The sequence below is a fragment of the Merops nubicus genome, unplaced genomic scaffold, assembly GCF_000691845.1.
Source record: "Merops nubicus isolate BGI_N331 unplaced genomic scaffold, ASM69184v1 scaffold19638, whole genome shotgun sequence".
Classification (NCBI taxonomy): Eukaryota; Metazoa; Chordata; class Aves; order Coraciiformes; family Meropidae; genus Merops; species Merops nubicus.
The window spans coordinates 1,510-24,108 of record NW_008623881.1 but is presented as its reverse complement, the minus strand read 5'-3'; the positions used below and the strand labels follow the sequence as shown (position 1 = coordinate 24,108).

Below are 22,599 nucleotides of genomic sequence, written 5' to 3'. Positions count from 1 at the left end.
AAAAGATTCACAGAGCAACTAAAAAGATATTGGTATAGCAACACTATAATAAATGTAACCAACTTACTTCATTAATGTATGCATGAGATTTTCCCAGAATTACGTCAGTTTAAAGGGAGCTTCACAAAGTCTGTAAAGGTCTATATCTTTCCTATAGTTTAGTAGTAGAGTCTAACAACACCTTGCTCTCCTGCCTGTTTCCAGCAGTGAAATGCTAATGTGCTCGCTTTGAATGTCAGCATGAAGCTCCTTGGGCTGGTCAGTGGTAAATCTTCTACTGCTTCCTAGGATTATTTTGATGATTATTGTGTGTTTCATTCAGTCATAGAATCATAGAATCACTATGGTTTGAAAGGACCTCTAGGATCATCAAGTCCAACCTTCGTCAACTTTGAACAGACAAATTCTTAGCCCTATCTTCCCTGTTAGCCTTGTGCCTAGGACCTAGAGAAATACAGATTATTTTCATACCATTGCATACCAGACAAAATATAACATTCCCCCTCCTTTAAGGCAAGCTAGTATTATCCCTCACATAAATGCTCCACTGCCCTTATCAGCACCAATTACTATTCTCTTATCCTTTGCTTTTCACAAAAAATAAGACTGGATATCTTTTAAAGAAAGGAAGACAGAAGAATTGCCAGTAGTCTTCCAAAGACAGAGAACCTGCATCTAGTACTCGAGACTTCTGAGTTTATGGCTCAGTTTCATAAAGCTTCTTTCCTTACAAAAATACTGTAAATTAATACTTAGTTTCTTTATAAGGCAGCACTATTTTTTTCTGTTTGTTTTTTTTTTTTCCTATTTTTTTTCTGATTGTGGACACAATCAAAGAATATTATCATCAAGCCATTATTCCTCTTGATTATCTAAATTAAGCAACAGAAAATGGCTCTAAATATACCAGGCTTAGTATCTTTGGGTGTGTTTTTTACATTAACTCTAGCTATCGGAATTTGGGCTTCTCGGAAAAGCAAAAAGGACCAGCAGAACAGAAATCCAACTGAAATGGCCATAGTTGGAGGCAGGAATATAAATGTTTTCATTGGATTGTTTACTGCAACAGGTAAGTTTTCTCAAATGACTTTTAAAAATCCTTCTTAAAACTCATGGATTATATAGATCTGGGAGACATTTCTTTCAAAGCAAGTGAACTCCTTTAATGTCGGGGCAGATTTCACATAAGTGTGGCTTTAAAGGACTATGGTTTCATGAATCATTTTGTGATGGATTCTTCCAAACCTCTTCATGCTGAGCAAAACCTGATGTTTATGTAAATTCTTTTAAATTAAAGAGATTAATTTAAGAGTTTAGTTAAGAGTTAAAGACTAATTTAAGAGTGCTTGAAATACGAACTTTAAAGTTAAAGACTTTAATTTAGGTGTGACTGAAAATATGACACTTTTGATTAAGGAGGACTGTGGTCTTAATCTTGAACAAGTTTCTGTTATCCAGCATAAAAGAAGAATTTTAGTCCTGAAACAATCCATCTCTGTGTGGAATAAGTTGCTACTCAAGGCAAGCAATGGGCTCTCTCCTAAAAAAGAAAATGTTTCCCCCCTGGCTGCTGCTTTTCTCCCCACTTTTTTCCCCCCTCCATTTCCCTTTTCTCTCCTTGCTGCCTGGCATCATCTGAAATTTGCTTCCCTGACCCATTTTTTTGTGAAGGCTTCCCCAAGTGGTATTTGCCTGGCTAGGACTCTTAAACCCATGTTGTAGGTCTGTATTCTGACTGCAGTATCTGCTTGCATTTATTTTTCTCAATGCCTGTTTTCTTAGACTGTATAAATGGTGCTTATGAAGGATGCTCTATCAATCACAGCAGAATAACAAAGGCAACTATGTTTGCTCTAGCAAAAGTCTTCCAAAGAGAAAAAATGAAATTAAAAATTAGCATATTCAAATTGCCTCTAAATGTTTAAACACTGAATTTTTCCACGCACACATAGATATTAATTCTTGACCTGGGAAATGTTTCTGGGTGGGATTCTAATACTGTTACCTATAATCAGCAGCATATCTCACTATGGGAGAAAATGTCATGAAGGAAATAGAAGTATGATTAACTATTTGTATGAAAAAAAGCTACACAAGCTCTCAGAGTGTTCTACAAGACCAGTTAAGAATATGTATCAGAACTCTTACCTTTACATCTTCCCTGTTTACAGCCACCTGGGTTGGAGGAGCATATATCAATGGCACAGCTGAAATTGTCTACCTGCCTTCAAAAGGACTGTTGTGGGTCCAGGCGCCCATGGGATTTGCCTTGTCCCTTGTTATTGGTAAATATTTCATGCAATCAGGACACATAACCTTAAAAAAAAAGAAATCATATGAGTATATTAAGATGTATAATGAAGTATAGAGTAGATTTTAAAGGTGATTTAGTTTCTTCAGTCTCACATAGATCCAGATTAAGCATTTATAACGCTGTCCTCTAAACTGAAATGTAAGAAATCAGGGTAGCTTGGAGCTATTCTAGAGTTTTTTCTGCTTGGAGAAATTTATAGGACAAAAATCCTATCTGAGAACTTTAGAAGCATTTGGTTATGTGCATATTGCTTATTTTGTCATAGTTTCTTTTTTTCACAGACTATTGAGAGAATTGATATCCTTTTAATTTTTGCTTTGAAATTTCTGTGTGACAAAATAATACTATCTTGATTTTTCCACTGAAATGCATTTTTCTGAGTAGCTTCAGAAGATGATCCTCAGTAGGATGAATTTGTAGTGCATCCAGCTTATCCTACTTTACAGATGGTCACTATTTCTAAAACTAAGCTAAGTTTTCAATGTTCTATACTGAAGTTGTCATTTCTAACTCTAAGAATTATTTGACTCACACTGAGTTTCAGCTGTCTTGAAAAGACCGAAGTTTTTTCCAGTTCACACTGACTTTTACCACAAATCTCTAGGGACATAGGACGATTAAAGCAAGAAGACCTTGCACAGGAATTTCTAAAAGAACAATAACCTTTATTCTCAAGTCATAGAAAATAGTCCAATTGACGTGAATATGAATCAGGCTTGGAAAGGTACTGCCAGCGCTTCTGTGTGAGTAATTCTTACTAATGAAATTGAGGACTGCAGGTCTGATCCTGCACTCTGCACTCAGGCCAGTAGTGCCCAGACAAGCAGTCCTGTTGGCTTCAGGGTTAGGCACAATACGTATTCTTTGGTTTTAATGAAACAGCTGCACATCTGAAGTCAAATATTTAAATGAAATATTTAGACTCAGCTCAATGCAGAGATTAAAACAATATAGTTCTGGGAAGAGACAATGAAGCCACCATAATAAAATGTAACCAGAAAATGAATTTATATCAACATGTTGCATGAAATTGTCAAGGACAAAACTGTGTCTCATTTTAGCCAAATATGAGTTAATGCCTCACTGTGCTTGCTGACATTTTCCACAGGAAGCATTTCAGAACACTTTGTATCTCAGATTTGTAGGTCAGTGGAGATGGAGAGGAGGCTATATGTGTGTCCTCTGAGCTAAGCTCCTGTTACAGTCACACAGGTATCTTACACAGTTTAGGATGGCCTAGGTGACTCTACTTGGCCTCCAGTGGCCACTCCAAAAAGATGCAGGTCTGATGAAAGTGGACGGTCATATCTGTCAGCTGTAAGCAGATGTCCTTTATAATCTGGGACCTCTCAGATGAATGAAACCCCACATTTAGGCAATTAAATTGAGGCCTGGTGTCTGGTTGGCTGCACCATTCTCTAGGGCCCATTATGTACAAATTCCACACTCAATATGCTGGTCTGATACTCAAATATCATAGTATTCTTAACTTTTTTTTTTTTCCCCCTGGAATATAATACATGCAAAAGTCTACCAAAATATCATCACTTTTGACAGGTGGTTTCTTCTTTGTAAATCCAATGAGATCCAAGAACTATGTGACAGTGATGGATCCCCTCCAAGAAACTTATGGGAACGTGATGGGAAGCTTACTCTTCATTCCACCACTGTTAGGAGAGGTGTTCTGGTTTGCAGCTATCCTGGCATCTCTGGGTAAATGCTGTTATATTTGTTAAATGTCATCTGGCACAATTATCAGAGTATAACACACACTTGGGAATTGTGTTGGACTAAGCTGTGGAATGTTGTGCTTCATTCTCCTTTCATGAGAAAAACACAAGATTTCCTCATTTCTGGAAAACAACATTTGTAGGTTTAAAACAAATGACAGTAGTATATAATCATGAATATTATGATAGAGAAGTCTGGCCTGTGGGAGAGCAGATGTAGCAAGGCAAAGTGACTAATCAAAAGCCATGTTGTAAGATAGCAGCAAGAGCACAGGCACTCCTGAGTCTTCACTCTGCTCACTCTCTGTAGACAGTGTGCTTCTCATACAGTGTGGTGTGCTGGCATCAAGGGAATAGCATATCCTTATTTTTTCTGTACGAAATCTGTCTTTAAATACTTGATCACTGTCCTTGCCTGCAGGAGCAACAATGAGGGTCATCTTGGATATTGGAGGCTCTTTGGCTGTCATCATCTCAGCATGCACTGTCATCCTCTACACTCTACTGGGAGGCCTCTACTCTGTGGCATACACAGATGTCATCCAGCTCATTTTCATCACCCTCAGTCTGGCAAGTCCTGTGCATTTCTTCATCACCAGTTTCCTAAGGGAAAAAAAATCCTGCTCTTCTTTTCAGTATATCTCAGACCAAAAACTAACTCCACCAGCACTGGCCCTTGCCCTAAAACTCCTCTTCAGAACAGGTGACCTGAAACAGCTTAGTTCTCATGCATTTCAGACAGCTCTCACACAAGCTATTTGCCTTGCTAGGTGGATGTGGCTTCTCAGAAATAAGGTCTGCAGAACTTGTCCAGAACAATCTTGTCTGGAAAAGAAAGAAGGATCTGTGTACTGAAGGCAACAATTGACTTGAATTACAGACTCATGTTCTTGATAATGCCATGAACCAGAAACAGCAAACTTAGAGCCACAAAGGGGCAGGAAGGGACACTCTTAGTCTGGGTTTAATTTTGTGTAACTGTGTGTTCTACATGTACCTTAATTTCAATATCTGAATAGATTTTCCAAGAACAAGGACCCTGGGGAGATGGTTAACTATTTCCATTTCTATCCTAGTGGATCTGTGTCCCATTCATCCTGGTTAACTCTGCAACAGAAAGTATTTATTACACTGCAACTCAACAATTTTACCAAGACCCTTGGATTGGGAGGATAGAAAAACAGTATCTTGGAAGGTGGCTGGATGATTTCTTCTACCTGGTATGGAGTATTTCTTGGACAGGTGGTTGGGAGAAGGGATTGTGTGGGGACTTTCTGCAGGGAAGCTTCTGAGTTCTTCCAACCAGGAACCCTGTGTTGCCCACATGGATTTACAGAAGATGATGTGTAAAACCTTCTCTCAGCTACTCTGCAACACACAGAATGGACGAAAGAGATCTGTGGCTCATCTATGAGAAGAAAAGGAGCAGTAGAAACACTCCTTTCTTTACTCACATGAATGAATGTAACTCTTCAGTAAAACCATGCAGGCAACTAGTTCCACTCCTGGCACCTAAATGAGGTATTTCCTACCTTTTGAGAGGTTGGTGTTGCATCCTAAGTAGAGTGATTTAAACATAATTATGTAGAATTCCCTCTATTTGAAAACAAAACATTAAAATTATGCAATTGCAGGTCATCAGCAAGTATGGTGCCATTGGCTCCACTGCACAACTCAACTTTTGAGATACCAATATAGCCAAAACTACTGGAAGTTGTTACGCTCTTGCTAGATATGTAATAGGGACATAGAGAAACTTGAGTGTGCTTGGTGAGAATATAGTCTTCAGATTTTATCTGATGAAATCTGTCTGCTAAGAAAGTGAAAATGGTGATTTTATTTTTAATTTTAGATTATAGTATAGCTAATTTCAGTTAGTTTTTTTAAAAAAAAAAAAAGTTGCATTCTTGAAAAACTTCTATTTTCCTTCTTCTGTTTCACTATGCCAAGCAACCATTTTCCAGCTTTCTCAGCCTGTCAAACCACTAACCTGTTTTGACCAAAATTTCATACCCATCACAATGAAAACCAAGTAAAAGGACACCTTCAGCCTTCAGAAATATCATCCTCAATAGTTAAAGCTGTGTAATATTTATGCATTAGAAATGAGACATTTATAACAGTAAACATTATCATCCATCTGGATGGGTGGGTGCATGGATGGATGAATGGATGGATGAAGGGATGGATGATGTCCTACAGTATCCAGTAGCCTGGTGGGTAACAATGGTAACATCTGAATGTTTCAGGTGCTTGGTAGCATCCCATGGCAAACTTACTTCCAAAGAGTGCTCTCTGCTGCCTCACCAGAACAGGGAAGGCTCATCTCGTACCTCTCTGGACTTGGGTGCTTTTCAATGGCCATCCCCTCTGTGCTCATTGGTGCAGTTGCAGCATCAACAGGTAAAATTCGTTGTCTTTGAATAATGAACATGTTTTTGTCAAAGGTGATTCAAACAGGATCCAACAAAATCCTGATTATACTTCAAATAACCTGGTCCTGTGTCCCCAAAAACACAGCCCTGGCCACTAAGCTAGGTGGATGGTACCAGAAATGTGTAATCCTCTGAGATTCAGTGAACAACTACCTAGAGACATTTAGAAGGCCCCAAGACATGTGTAAAGCTGGATCATTATGATGAAATGGCTTTTTATAGACATTGTGTTGAGGAAAGATGACGACAGACCCTGTAAAACCCTGTATACTACTCTCCAAGAAATCTTATGCTTGCTTCTGTTAACGCCTCCTGCATGTAAGACCCTGCATGTAAGACTACAGATTGTTAGTAAGATTCTGAAGAATGCTCACTTGAAGGAATCAAGAAGTTCATTCCTGTAAACTTAAAGCCCCAGCCCCAGGGGATCAGTCCTGTGTTGGCTGGGAGCAAGGGTTAAAGAGCAGCAAGATCACCAAACATTTAAAGAAATCCATTGAAGGCATTAATTCATCTGTCACTAGGGATATCAAAGCAAAACTGCCTTCTGATGAGCAAGCTGTACAAGGTTGGTCTTTAACTGTCCCAGTTCTGGAAATACATGAAGCACAGCTATTTCTATAGATGTTACTGGGGAAACGAAAAATCTTTGATTTAGTGAGAGCTGCAGCATGCTAAGTGGAATCACAAGAGATCATAAGAGAATCCAAAAAATTAATCCCAGTCCTAATGTACTGGATGTGTGTCAGTCCTTAGCCCTGCTGTGACAGGTCCCTGTGGAAAAGCAGCTTCAAGGGCAGCAGAAATGCCAATGAAGGGTTTGTTATGACTTTTCCTTGTTTGTTTGTTTTTTTTTTTTAAAGACTGGAACCAGACGAGCTATGGTCTTCCAAGTCCACTCGACAGAGGGGAATCAGCAATGATATTGCCACTTGTTTTGCATTGTCTTTGCCCAGCATACATCTCCATTGCTGGCTTGGGAGCCATCGCTGCTGCTGCAATGTCTTCTGCAGATTCAGCTCTTCTCTCCGCTGGCTCCATGTTTGCTCACAACATCTACAGGAAAATCCTGAGGAAAAAGGTACTTGGTTACAGCATTCAGTAGGTTTGGTGTCAGGAAGGATGCTTTTGTTTCAAGACCATTTCAAATCCAGTCTATGTGGTCTGTGAATTAGAGGTGTCTTCCGAGTTCTAAAGCTAGAGCCTCAAACATAGGTCAGGGCTGTTCATAAGCTTGGTAGTGATACCAATACCCACTCTGGTGAGCTTTGCTCTTTATAAAATGACTGGTATAAAATTTGGACTAGGGCATTAATAGAAACAGCAGAAAACCATGATCCTTAAAATGACAGAGGGCAGCTCCATCTCCAGGGGTGCCTTGGGCTGGTGGTGGCAAGCAGTGACTGAAAGCAGCGAGGGTGTAGTGAGAAGTAGCCCAGGGCAGCGCAGTGCTCGTCACCACACCGTAAACACCACGTCCATAATGTTACAACCTCTGTTTTACAGGCTACGGAGATGGAGGTCTTATGGGCCATGAGGACCTCCATGCTGGTGTTTGGGGCCGGGGCTGCTGGTCTGGCTTTTTACTCTAACTCTGTCTATGACCTCTGGTTCCTCAGCGGGGAGCTGGTGTACGCCCTGCTCTTCCCCCAGCTCTGCTGTGCACTCTTTGCTCCCAGCACCAACACCTATGGCTCGGCTGCCGGCTTCGTGGTTGGGCTTCTCCTAAGGCTGCTGGCAGGGGAGCCTGCCCTGAGCATCCCTCCTGTCATCTGCTACTCAGCCTGCTCCCTGGTGAATGGGACCTACAGTCAGCTCTTCCCCTTTAAAACATTCACCATGCTTCTCACCATGGGGACAATCATGGCTGTTTCATACCTGGCTGTGGTTTTGCTTGAGAGAAACCTCCTTCCCCGCAGGTGGGATGTTTGCAATATTAGGGGGGGAACCAGCAACCTCATCCCCCTGCAGCAGATGGAGAGACAGATGGGTTCACCAACAGTTGCACTAGAAGAGAAGTGATTAAATGCGGGGCCTTCTCTGAAAGGTCACAGTGCAATTAGCAATCAGGAGTATGGCACAAACAGCATCACACTTCCCTTTGCTTTCTCTAGTAATTAATTATTTAAAGTCCTCGCAGAGTAATAAAGACCTACTCTGTTCATCCATGGAGAATGTGTGAGCTCCAAGTCTGCTGTGATTAAAGGCGTGTGGTGATGAAGCACAACCTTGTGGTGGTGACCATGGGACACCTTAGGCACCAGCAGTGTTTGCTTCAGGGTGCCCCCAGTACCCCACCCGAAAGCATGGCTATAAATCATGATCCAGCATTTATGGCATTCTCAAATCACATATTTTCTCACCACAAAGGAGACAAATTATTGTTTAACAGAGTGGATGTTCTTGATCTAAAAACAAAAGGGTGAGCAAACCTGTTCCCATTGTAACAGCTAGAATTTTGGCATAACCACCTCTGCGGAGCGCATCAAATGCACAAAACCACAGATCACTGAATGCAGGGCAACCACCACAGGAGTCCAGCAGTAACATCAGTTCCACAGCATTCTTTGTATTTACAAAAAGCTGTACAAAGCTTTCCTTGATACTGCAAAAACATTTGCATATGCTTGTTCCCAGCTGCAGTCTCAGGCCACACAGCCAGTCTGCTGCCACATGGCTGAGGAGAGGACATCCCCTCTCTTATGATCTGGTAGGGCAAAAGCAGATGAGCAAGATGAAGCAACAGCCCTTAAATACTGGGTAAGACAGTTTTACAAAGCTGCTACTTACAAAAACTCAAAAAGCTGGAAAAAATGGAGGTGCCAGAGAGATTCTTGAAAGAGCCTTCTCTAAAACATCTGGTTAAATCACTTGTGTGAAGGTGTTAGCCAAGTACAGTGGTGGCATGGTGTAGGACACATACACAAACTGCTGTGTGAGAACTGAGAGGACTGTGATGACAGGAAGGTGCTGGAAACTGACCCTGAACCTGCCTGCAGGGATACAAAATCCGAGAGCAATATCCCCAGAACATCTAGCCACGAGGTCTGAATAGAAAAGCCCCTGATAACTTGGTACCACAAATTCTCAATGGGTCAGAAGAAAAACAACCCAGCTAGCCAGTGAGTTTGGCCTCTAGCCTGAAGTCTGATGAACCAAGACTAACCCACAGTGGGATGGGTTGTTAAGATGGGAGCTGAAATAAGAGTTCAGGAGGACCCTGATGTGATGGCTGTCATATCATACTTCCCTTGGTAGCTGTGCAGTGGCTCAACAGGGGCTGGTTGCAGTCCACCCACAATAGCCAGCAGGAACTGCATTCTGGGAAGCCCCTTGCCACAAAACCTTTGCAAGGTGGTTGTGGGAGCTGATGTGTGTGGAAACACCTGGCACTGTTGGAGGGAAGATATTTACTGACATATCCAAAGTACCCCACAGCAGCAACCCTGACTGAGCTGCTGAGGATAAAAACTATATTCTGCTCAGCTAGTTGCTTCCAGCAGGTGCTGAACACTCTGCTATGCATGCACAAGGTAAGAAACTGCTGGCACCACCATGAACGGCCACAGAAAGCTCAGTGAGGAGCCACGTGTCATTCTGAACTGTACCAAGGCAAGTGCAGTGGCTCAGGAAGAGGACTGGCAACCCTAAGCTCTAGATACTGTTTGGACGATTTTGGTTGCCAGGGGGACCATCCATCTCCTTTAAAATACACATCTTCAGCAAGGCAGAGATTCTGCTCCTCATCAGAAAAATATCACACAACTTTATGTTTTGCTCTAGTGTTAGTAAACACCTGGGCACACTTAACTTTCCATGCACAGCAGTCCTGTTGATATGCTTTGTTAAACCAAGACCAGAAATTCTTTCCTATACCTCTAGAGACTGTAATGAAATATTAATTAGAATTAGAATGTGTCTAGAAATGGGGAAGAAAAAGGCTGTTTGGAAAATGAAAAGCATTACCACTAACTATGGTCACAGGCGGTCGCCCACTGAAGTCATTCATACCCCAGTGCTTCGAGCGGGAGCACATGAGGTCCTGCTCAGCTAAGGGAGACACCAAAGCCATCATTACCAAGTGCCAGAAGATCTGGGCTCTTGTTAAATGACAGTTGCTGTATGCTGATCCAAGCATACTCCCCCGCAGGACTTAGGGGTGACCTAGTTTAGGGCCTTGCGTGTCCCTCTGTGTGGAGCAGACTGAAGCTGACATGCTGCACTTACACAAGGGCACAGACCTGCCGCATAGCCCAGATGAGAGCGAAACTCCAGTGTCCTCATGGCAAGGTCAGCATCCCGCTCACCAGTCATCCCACCCAGCAGCTCTGAAAGGCAAACGGCTACACCTGGAGATACCTTTCTCTACACTGCTGTGCCCAGCTTCTCCTGTTGCCCTACTGCGTCACCACCACTGTCATGTCACCGCCCGGCGTCACCACAGAAAACTCCCAGTGACTTCAAATAGCACTGTAAGGGGTATCTGGCATACTCAGCAGAGGCGTTTTGCCCTTACAAAGCTTCTCTGAGTTTTGTACCACTAAAACACACTCTGCTTTGTGTGGAGAGATGAAAATGGCAAGACACAATTACTCTAACTCTCCTGAGTGTTTACTGTTCTCCATCCTTATATGACTCCCTCCTCAGAACATCCCCCAGCAAGCTTAAAGAGAAAACATTCATCAAGGTCAAACAAAGTTTTGAAAGCAATTAGCTGCGAGTAAAATAAATATAAAAGCAATTCTAGTCTATACTTAATGACAGAAAGCCTAGCTGTTCCAGTCCAGCACATCCAAAGTCCTTGAGGTGTTGCCAGCACGAGGAATAATGATCCGGCTCCATAAACTCATTCCTTTCACAGGTTGCTGCCTCCAGTTCACTATTTTTTAATCTTTACAGAAAATTTTCTTGGGCACTGAAGGGAATCAGTTTATCCTTCCACTTGTGGATTTACCTCCTTTTCCCTTTAGATGTGCCCATGCCAATGACTCTGCCAAGTTCCAGTTTTCATTAACTTCTCTCAGCCTAGACAACTCCTACCTGTTTCTAGCATTTTTTGAGGTTAATAATACTCTGACTGACTTTTGTGCTCCTCTAACAGGAGTACAATCAGAAGGCATTAACCCACCACAGCAGGATATTTGTAGATTAAAAAAAAAAAAAAAAAAAAAAAGCCCACATGCTCTGCTGATCTTTAAAACTTTTAGTCAATCCATCATCCCCAGGGATGGGAATGCTGCTGCTTGGCTTTCTTTGCCCCACAAGTAGGGGCCAGGATCATCTTTGTGACTGGAAATTGGGCTGTCTGGAATAAACAAAAGGAGAATAATGTGAACTGCTGTAAGTTTTCCATCATCAGACACAAAAGCATGAACATCCCAAATGATGTATAGCTAAAGTTTTGCTTCAGGCTGCAATATTGAACAGCCCCAAGAACAGACAGTATTTTGTTTCAGTTCTTTGGCCAAATGGTTGTTTTGTGTTTGGGGTTTTTTTTGTTTGTTTTTTTTTTTTGTTGTTGTTGTTGTTTTTTTTGTGGTTTTTTTGTGTGTTTTTTTTCTTATTTTTTTTTTTTAAATCTTGTGAGAGGTCTCTTGAGGTAATACAGAATCTGTCTTGGCAGAGGTGTCCATCTTCCTCCACTCCTCAGTTTCCCTTTGTCAGCTACCTTATCTGAAGCAGGCACCAGGACAGGTTAGGGCTGAGCCAGCGATGTCTCATTGTGAGAAAAAACACCAATAACCTCCAGAGCACTTGCAGCAGATCAAGGAGCGTGACCCTTCCTGTCTCCTTAGCACTGGTAAGAGAGAGTTCAGTGAAGGACTATGAAGATGATTTGAAGGATTTGGAGTGTCTGTCATGCAATGAGTGGCTGAGAGAGCTTAGACTGTAGCCTGAAGGAGAGAAAGATCAGATGGACCTTACCAATGTATATAAACACCAGAAGGGGGGAAAAAAGCCACACAGAGCCATAACCTTCTTGATGCACAGTGAGAGGACACAAGACAACAGGCAGAAACTGAAACACAGGAAAATCCATGAGAAAAGTCTTTTTCATTGTAAATGTGGTCAGGCATTGGAACAGGTCACCCAGAGAGGTCGCGCAGTCTCCATTTTTGGAGATATTTGAAGCCAGGTGGACACAAGTCTGAGCAACTGACTTTCACTGACCCTGCTCTGAGCAGAAGGTTGGACTAAACAATTTCCAGATGTGCTTTCCCACCACAGTACTTGTGTGATTTTGTGACCCTTGAAGAATGCAATGGCTGTCTCATGGCTGTCTAGAGGCTAAATACCCTCAGCAGCAGCATTCTGTTGGTGGGCTGCACTGGGTCTCCTTTCAGATGTGCTCTCACCTTAGTCTTTGGTAATAACAAGCAATTGAATCTTAGACAGTTTTCATTTTAAAGTTATCATAAAACTATGGCTTTTTTTTTAATTGCTGTATGGTGGTCTGGTCACAAAATTGTTCATGATAACAGAAGTCCAGTTTATCTGGGCTGCATGCAGTTCTTTACAAAAGCTAACAAAAGCTGAGACAAAATGGCCAGAAAGGTCTGGATCATTTTTTGAATACAGGTGTGATAAGACCTCTTCAGATCTCCTGGTGCCATTATGCATGACAATGAGCAGAAAGATTCTACAAAATGGAGAAAAGAGCTTCCAGATTAAAAAAGTGGCCTGAAAGGAGATAAAGATTGTCTTGGAGTGCTGGGTCACTCTGTGGGGCAGAGAGAGGACCTGGTGGACTCAAAGGTTATGCCTACATGTCTAAATGCTTCTGCATGATGGAGTAGTCCTAAGACCCTAGGTCAAGCTGTACAGCAAATGCAATCACAGTGGGAGTGCAAAGCCTGTAGGAATAGAAGTGCAAGACTGCAGAAGCTGGAGCAGGGAGTGAAATCTAGCCCAGTCTCAGTCCTCTGGAGTGATCTGGAGTGAAATGTCTACAGAATAGCACCTCAGTTTTGGTTTTGAAGAAAGCAGTGGGTTCTCTCCAAAAAAGATCCAGGGAATACACTAACATTCACAGGAAGTGGACAGTCAGTAGCCCAGGACCTGGAAGTGAGATGAGAGGATAAAATATTTACAGTAGACAGACTTAAAGCAGCAAATGTCAGCATCTGGGCAGCACTCTACTGTTGCCTGGGCTGGCAGGATCCACTGAGATATCCTGAGGCTTCCACAGTCTTGGTTTTCCTTGACATTTTTAGACTTCATCTCCCATGTAGCATCTGAGGTGGTATTAGACAGAAATTTGATTAAGAAACAAGAACAATACAAAATCAATGCCATGAACATTAGGTGGATTAACAACTGGCTAACTGACAGGTCCTGAAATGTAATTACAAGTAGGAAATTATCATCCAGTATCTGAGTCTCTAAGGAGGTCAATTCTTGGCATCATGCTATTGAACTGCACTTACCAGTGACTGGGGAGGCAATAGGGAGCAGTCCACATCATGTGCTCAGCTAGTCAGATGAGATGCAGGCACTTCAGTGTGGGCTCACGGACAGATTGTCAGATAACATAGATGTCTATAGGTAGATGAGGTGAATCACACTCTAAACCCAACTACTGGCTCTGTTGTCAGGAGTGATGCTATGGACTGTAGTGCTGAAATTTAGATTAATCATATCCAGAGCATATTCTTCCTATTTTGATAAACAAAAGACAAATTCAGACTACAAACAAGGGAAAAGAGTATGATTATTAAAGAAGAAGAAAGCAGAATTTAAAATATGAAGCACATTAACAACTCTGGAATTCTAGCTATGCAACTACAAGCTGTGACACTTTCATTGTATTGCAGCAAGGGAATAACAGCTTTTTCTATAGTGCAAACATGGAATTTATTTTCTCCCAGAGTTCAGCTATGGTTTTAAGAGACCTTGACATAATTATACGATTGGTGAGAAAATTTACAATATGGGCTAAAGCAAACTGAAAACCTTCCAACTTTCCCACGTTTTTTACAATTTTAGTGACCTGTGCAATGCTGTGTTGTACATCACACAGCACACTGCTGGCCAGGGCTCAGACCACAGCGTGATGAGCACAGTCTGAGGGTTGATATGCAGAAGACCTGAACAGGACAGCTTGAAACAATGCCTAGCAGAGATTAATTCTCCTGCACATCCCTTAATTACACTAAGTTTTCAAACCTCACTAGGATAATTAATTGCAAAGATGAACTGTCTAATTGGTGATTATCATATTAGATATGGTAGGGTATCATATTAGATAGGTAGGGAACCCTGCCACTTTCAAAGATTTATGGGCCAAGAAACAAGAGGGAATAGCAGAAGACCCACAATAATAAGAAAAACACACAGGAAACAGGATTGTGGAGCGCAGCACAGGATAGTGACAATAAGATAAGCAGCTAGTAACTAGCATCCACCTTCACTCAAACCTGCCTTTGGCATCAGAAAAAGGACCATGTTGCATAAATTTACCACATATCATCATTAATTCAAGGAGATCTGTGATGCAGGAGTGGAAAGTTCTTGGGTGGTAAAGGGGAATTTTCAGGATATACTTTCCCAAGTAGTGATCTTCTCAGCTAGATATCACACACACTGGATCTTGAATATTAGGAACTCTGCAGTTGTCATCATTTCATTAGGTAAAGAAACAAAGATAAAGGAGCCCACTTTGGTACAGAAAGGGCTTTTGTATTTTTTAATTTATTGACCTCACGACTCGCTTATTAGATGTAAGTGTAAGAAGCACTTTATGGACAAGGAGTTACACGCTGGACATAAACCAGAGACATCTGGTTTCCACAAATGAGTTTTTATGCACCACTGATGTGAAGCTTCTCATTGGATGGATGTGGCTGGTTAAAGACAGACTTTTACACCCCTGCTCTGGACTTGAGGAGAAGGGATCTGGAAAGTAATTGGGTCTGTAGCAAGAATGTAGCCAAGCTGTACTAATTGTGCCCTTTCTGAGGTGCTCAGGCAACAGAGACAAACACACTACTCTGAAAATGAAGTCTTTAATATCTATGAGCACTGGCGGCCAGCTGAGCACTGATGACCACTTGAATGGAAAAGTATAAATGAATAAAGGGCCTTTAACTGCACTGCAGTCATTAAAGGCCATGCAGATGCTGTGTCCTGACATAGTTTCAAAGAGTCCAACATCATCATTTTCTGGTCCTGTTGCTATGAAGGACAAGATTCGAGGTCCTATACATTTTCTGTAAAGCAAGAACGATATCTGAGGACCCATATCCAAACACTATGTGCATCATGGCTGTAAAATACTCAAGAGGGAATGGATGCTTGCCTTCAGCAAGTGAGTGTGACACCAAAACTCACTCAGGCTCCAAACTCCTGCAGGCAAATTCAACACAGGAGAAGCCTCCCCACACTCTGACCGAGACGGACACCACCATCCCCAGTTCTCCTCTCTCCCATACTATTTGCAAGACAACGAAAACCCCTGGTGTCAATCCTTATTTGCATGGCAAAAAAGGGGAAAGAGGTTTCTTGGGGAGGTGGAAGACATAGAACCAGCAGGTGAGGCAGGACAGAGGCTGCACTCTCTTCTCCTCCAGCTTTGCTCTTGTAGAAGCCCTGTTTGGTCTGTGAATTTTTATTTGGACTGTATCACTCTAAGTATCTCTCTGGCAGGAATGTCAGGCAAGGATTTTCTCACTGGATAAAACCGGTGGGTCTCCTGTTTTTCATAACAAGTTTTGAGAAAGTACCAAAATGCTAAGACAATTTAAGATTCCTTTTCCTTAAACATCGCAGCCCTGGCTCGTCCAATGAGATGTGCCTTACTGGGCAGTGCCGAATCCATCCGATCACTGTAATTCACAGGATGTTTTAGAGACAAATGTCACCGAATTCCCCATCCAGACACCCACATTACAGGGAGGTTTTAAATATTTACTCTCTAGCACCACCTACGCGCAGCCCCAAGTCACAGGAACCAGCGCTTCCCTCTCACAGCAGGCACTTCCCGTGCCCGGGATGTGGCTCTCCCACATCACCACGAGTGTCCCCAGCAGGAGGTGCAGACTGCCACCAAGCACCATTCTGTGCCACTTGCCAGTCCGGTAATGCACCTGCCCAAGTGGCTGGTGGCCTTTGGGCCCTGGCAAGGCACCCACAGCCCACCCCAGGTCACCACACACCAAGTGCATCCGTTAAGGTTATTGGGAGGTCTTCTGCTGTCAGTGAAGGTGCTGGATGACCTTCTCCACCAGCCACACTGCACTCCTACAAATTAGAGGCAAAAAATAAATGAAGTTTCCCTCTCTGCTATGTTTGGAGCAGTTCCTTAGTCCTGGGCGCACACAGGCTGAGGTGGGAGCGGAGCCAAGGCTATCACTGACACTGACGTCCGTGGTGCTCCAGGAGGAAACCACCCACGGTGCATGGGTGAGTGTCTGCGCTGTGGCTGCCCTGGATAACCCATACTTGTTTCTGTGGGAGACACCATAATTACTCCATCACTGCTCAAACATGGTCATTATCTGAAAGACAACATGCCTGACATGCTTCAGGAGTCATTCTGCAGAGCCGGATGGGCTTGACTCTGTTTGCTTTGGTGCTGCATATTCCCAGCTGCCCCGTGGGCACCGTGTCCAAACACGGGAGCCAACACGGGCAGTGAGGCTGCCTGCAGCAAGGAGCATCAAGCCTCGTGCTCTGGAGAAACCCTGTGGGCGGCCCCTGCTCAGCCCTTCTGCAAACCCAGAGTGAGACAAAATCAGTGGTAGAAAAAAGAGGATTCTGATTTTGGCAGCTCAGTTAGACCACATAGGGACAGAGCTGTGCTGACAGGACAGGCCAAAGTAAATTCTTTGCACCAAATTTATGCCAAATGAAATGGAGTGGCTCAGGTGATCCACAGAAAAAGCTGTTGAGACTAAAGTGCAGATTTTTAAATGGTCTGTTTCATCTAGATCAGCCTAATCATGCTTAATTATTGCTTTGCTTAATTATTACTCACATCTAATCTTATTTAGGTTCTCGCCCAATCTGTACATATCACTTGTACATTTTAGGACAGTGACCAAATTGGAGATGGGAGATAGGCCTGAGTGCCTGGGGCATCTCAAGATCTGAGATGACAAAATCTTGTGCTGTTCTGGTAATGGAGAGGGTAGAATTGAAACTCATAGGGGAAAAAAGGGGAAAAAACAAACATCCCTTTTGTATTTGTCGCTTTTTGTGGTGGTTTTCAATGTGCACATAACAAACAGATGTGCAATTTGCTTTGACAAATTCTGCATCTGAAAATATTCACACTGCTAATGATCAACAGCCAAAAGTATCATGGGTCAGGAAAGTAGAACAAGAGTACCTTGGAAAATGGTCAGATGATTCTTACATGTGATAAAATCTCCTTTTATATTTTATATGTATGGTGTAACAGTAACCAATCCCTTCCTAGACAATAGACAATAACTTCAGACATTGGTGTGAGGTGAAAGGGTATGTGAATGATTGACCTTCTAGTGTCATGGACACACTGGAACACAATTATTTTTTTATTTAATCAGAAGTGCATAATTATTTTGCAATTATTTTTGCTGCAACGCATAGTCCAAGGGCAATAAAAGGGGTTTAAGGGCATTGGAACAGTTAGTAAGAGAATCTGGGGCACAGGTTATTTTTTGCTTCCTCCTCCCAGCTGTAAGCAGCGAGATTGGAAGGAAGAGACAGACCCAGTCCGTCTAACCATGAAGTTCAACAAGGCCAAGTGCAAGGTCCTGGCAACTGGGTCGAGGCAACCCTCAGTATCAATACAGGCTGGGGGATGAAGGGATTGAGAGCAGCCCTTTGTTGAAAGACTTGGGAATACTAATGGATGAAAAGCTGGACATGAGTTGGCAATCTCCACTCACAGCCCAGAAAGCCAACTGCATCCTAGGCTGCATCAAAAGGAATGTGGCCAGCAGGTCAGGGAGTTGATTCTCCCCCTCTGCTCCTGTGAGACCACAGCTGGAGTACTGTGTCCAGTTCTGGAGCTCTGAACACAAGAAGGACAGGTTTGAGTGGGTTCAGAGGAGGGCCACAGAGATGATCAGAGGTCTGGAACACCTCTTTTATGAGGACAATCTGAGAGAGTTGGGGTTCTTCATCCTGGAGAAGACAAGGCTTCAGGTAGAAGCCTTATCACAGCCTTTCAGTACTGAAAGAGGGTTTATAAGAAAGATGGGAACAGAGTTTTTAGCAGGGCCTGTTGTGACAGGACAAGGGGTGATGGTTTTAAACTAAAAGAGGGGAGATTTAGACTGGATATAAGGAAGAAATGTTTTACAATGAGAGTGATGAAATGCTGGAACAGGTTACCTAGAGAGGTGGTAGAAACCCCAACCCTGGAGACATTCAAGGTCAGGTTGGATGGAGCTCTGAGCAACCTGATGTAGTTGAAGATGTTTCTGCTCACTGCAAGGGGGTTGGACTAGGTGATCTTTAAAGGTCCCTTCCAGTCCATTCTATGATTCTATAATCCTATGATTCTATTACTTTGTTTTCTGAAATTAAATCCTACTTTGTGCATTGGGGTTAACATTTCAGAGTAAAAGATACTGGTATCCTTATTCTCTTTCATCCCACCTTCCTAATGCGTTACATTTGACCTGGATCTCCCATTTCTCGGTTGAGCTTTTACACCCCCAAGCTGTGGAATAAAAGGCAAGAGGAGAAAGACAGTACACCTGCTTATGGGCTTTTGGACTTTAGCCTGGGAAAAGAATCTTGAAAATATTCAGCAAACAGGATTCAAATTCTTGAGAAGCTTTAAATGCACGAAAGCAAATTTTTGATAGTAGATTTACCTACCAGATGATGCCTGGGATTCTTTAAGCCTCTTTGATTTATAGAGCTGGACTATAAAATTTGAGAGACAAGCCTTTGCATGACATGTACACAGCTTTCTGGGAGAGCCAGCCTGCCTGTGTCACTAGACACACCATCTCCAAGGTCTCCAGAGACATGCACCAACTTCACCAGGCTGGAAATCCCAAACCAGCAGTCGCAGTAGAAGTGAGGCATGGATACTGCCATTGTCTTCCTTCAGTCTCTGGGAAGATGTTTATGGCACAGTCATACCAGAAAGCCTTTGTAGCCAACTCCTAGATTTACTTCTAATTTTGCAGGATTTGAGTATGTTCTCATGGCTGTCACACCTGCCCTGACTGGTGCCATAGTTTCTTGTCTAGGTCAAGCTGCTTCTCTTGGCATTGCTTGTGGCACAAGAATTGCAGCTAGAGTTGATAATCAATGCCACTAGGTCCTAGGCATCATCTGCGGGCTGGTGCTTTGAGCATGATGAACTGGACAAAGGACGAAGGAAGATAGAGAAAAACACAAATAAAGAGTTTAGTGAATTGCAGTGGTCATACAACGCATCCTGCTACTGAGGTGTAAACTTGCAGCCACTGTCCCTGTGCTGGCTGTGCCCTGTGCTCTTCCCAGAACATCTGGAAGAGACAAAGTTCCCCTGAGCGGCTCAAGAAAATGAGGATTTTTTTTTTTTTTCTGTTTTGTTATAAACTTCCTAGAAGAATGCAGCTTCATGCTTTGTTTTCACATTGAAAGAAAACAGGGGTATTGACCTCTCTGTAAATACAGAGGGAGGAGGTAACACCTTGGAAGAGTTTGAATGCCATGTAGCAAAAGCCTGTGCTATTTCTGGCGCTGAGCAGTGCCTTGTGGGCAAATGCGATCACCCGGATATCCCCACTCAAAGGTGTGCTGCGAGTACCTCCCACTTGATAAAAGCTGTTTCCAAATGTTTCCATTCTACTAAGCATCATCAGGTTTTCAAGGTTGAGTTTCACCTCATTTCATTTTTTCTTTTATTCTCCTAGCCTCTAAACCCACAGACCAAAACCACAAGGAGGTTCAGGCAGACTAGATGGCTTAAAAAGTGGAGGAATGCTGACAGACCAGGACTGCCTATGGCCATTCCTCTTACAGTTCTTGATCGATCTGGGGTAAGAGGAGGGCTTTTTCTACTGTGCCTCTGACAAAAAAAAAAACTAAAAAGCATAAAGAAACCACTGACAAAGTGCAGATTTGGCCAGGTTCTACTTCAGATGCTGATAAAATACTTTTTTTTCATCTTATATGGAGGGAAGAGAGAATTTCCACAGTAAGACCTCACAGTGAATATTCTTTTCACTCCCAGAAGACCAGAATAAGTTAAGCCTGGATCACCAACTTCACGTGAATGAGGAGGGTCCAGCAGGATGTCACCTATTTTTCTTCTATACCTGTGCCTGGTGTACATTTCAGTTGCTGGTTCGGAAGCCTGCAGCTCTCTCCTGCTCTCTGCCAGCTGTTTGCCAGCTCACTGCATCCACCAAAAGCATCTCAAGGCAGTGGTGAGCAACCTCTGCAGCCTCCTGATCCTGCAGATGCAGTGCTCAGCAGTCCCTGCTAACATTTCCTTGCCGAATCTTCTCCCATGGTTTCTCACAGGAGGAAATACCTCTGAAGTGTTGTTGCAGGTCTGGAAGCTCTATGAATTTTTAACTTTGGGCTTTGACAAGGTCAAGTATCTTGTTGCATCCAAAAAGACATCAAAGGAAAACCGTGAGGAAAAATAGCAAACCCTTAGTGTCAAGCATTTCAGAGTACTCATGCAGCATATTAGAGAGCAAAAGGAGCTTTCTGGCTCCTATCTGGCTGTTGCTGCAGTCATTAATGTGTTTTCTTTCCATTATTAATGACACCAGAAAGAGAAATCAGGCCCTCCATACAAACTTGAGGGATTCTCAGACAGCAAAGAAAAGGAAGGGAAAGAAAAAAATAAAACAATGGAAAAATGCAATGGGAAGGGAAACTTAAAATACTGAGCATGTAGCAATAAAAATCTGCAGATCTCTGTAGCACTATACAGATGGTGAATCAAATCTTTTATCAGGCTTGTAAATCATTCCCAGAGCCTGCTAGTTTAAGGGCACTCTGTAATTAAAACAGGAAAACCTAATTTCTTACCACCTGCACTATATTGCTCAATACATTCATGCTTCCTAGAACTGCTGTTTGACAAGCAGAGAAAAATAAAACCAGAAAAGCAACATTAATGGACAAAATGTCTGTAAACCACAGTGGCATATCACTACCCTCATCTAAATGTGATTCTACAGGATTTCAATAAAAAGCTTTGCTAGAGAAAAACATCGTGAGTACGCCAAGGCGAGTAATCTCAGGATTAACCCTCCAGTCTGGCTTTCCTGTTAAGTCATCCTGGGTTAGTTACCAAATCAGCATTTCTGCAGGGTGCATCCCTTTGCTCCCACCTGGCAGAAACAGCTCCACTGCTGAAGCCTTGCACTGATGCCCAAGCATCAAAGCATAGGACCCACCACCAGCTTGTCTACAGCACCCTCTTCAAATCCCACCCCAACAGCAGAAGACATCTGCTGAAGAACATCCCCCATTGCACTTGGAGTGCTAGGAGGCAGGGAGATGCTGGGGGAACGCAGAGGCACCGAGCATCAAGGTTAATCAATGTTAAATGACTAGCTGCTAATCAGCCACTCTTTGGGTTGGAAGTGACCTTTAAAGGTCATGTAGTCCAACCTCCCTGCAAAGAGCAGGGACGTCTTCAACTAAATACGGTTGCACAAAGCCCCATCCAGCCTGATGTTGAATGTTTCCAGGGATGAGGCACCTACCACATCTCTGGGCAACCTGGGCCAGTGTTTCACCACCCTCATTGTAAAAAATGTCTTCCGCCCATGCTTGGGCTGCTGGCAAGCAGCAAGGGCACTTCCCAACCTGGTCTTAACCATGAGTGCCTGGAGAGCTGCTGTGGAGGGTATGAAGAAGGGTCTAAACTCTTTTAGTTTAAAACCGTTATCCCGTGTCCTGTCACAACAGGCCCTGCTAACAGATTGCCCCCATAATCAATATAAAAGCTATCACTGGGACTCCTTGAAGCCAAGTGATTCACTCTGCAGTTCCCTGCTGATGGGCTGCACCCCCTGGTCCCCAGTAACAGCCCCTGCGGTGCAGATCACCACAGCTGCTCGAAGGGGGCTGCTCCAAAAGTCCTCCCTTGCCTTTGCTGCTCTGCCACCCTGCCAGTGGGCCCCCACTCTGCCCAAAGCGCTCACCCACTGCTGCCGCGTCACAG

General features: G+C 43.0%; 1 protein-coding gene across 1 annotated transcript; it reads left to right on the top strand.

The window, feature by feature from the left end:
• Nucleotides 1-891: 891 nt before the first annotated feature.
• On the top strand, nucleotides 892-8,501 carry LOC103777670 (high affinity choline transporter 1-like). The gene is made up of 8 exons (XM_008945231.1): nucleotides 892-1,069; nucleotides 2,172-2,285; nucleotides 3,872-4,027; nucleotides 4,466-4,614; nucleotides 5,121-5,264; nucleotides 6,294-6,447; nucleotides 7,343-7,560; nucleotides 7,986-8,501. The coding sequence occupies exons 1-8, from the start codon at nucleotides 892-894 to the stop codon at nucleotides 8,499-8,501; spliced, it is 1,629 nt and encodes a 542-aa protein (XP_008943479.1).
• Nucleotides 8,502-22,599: the final 14,098 nt, after the last annotated feature.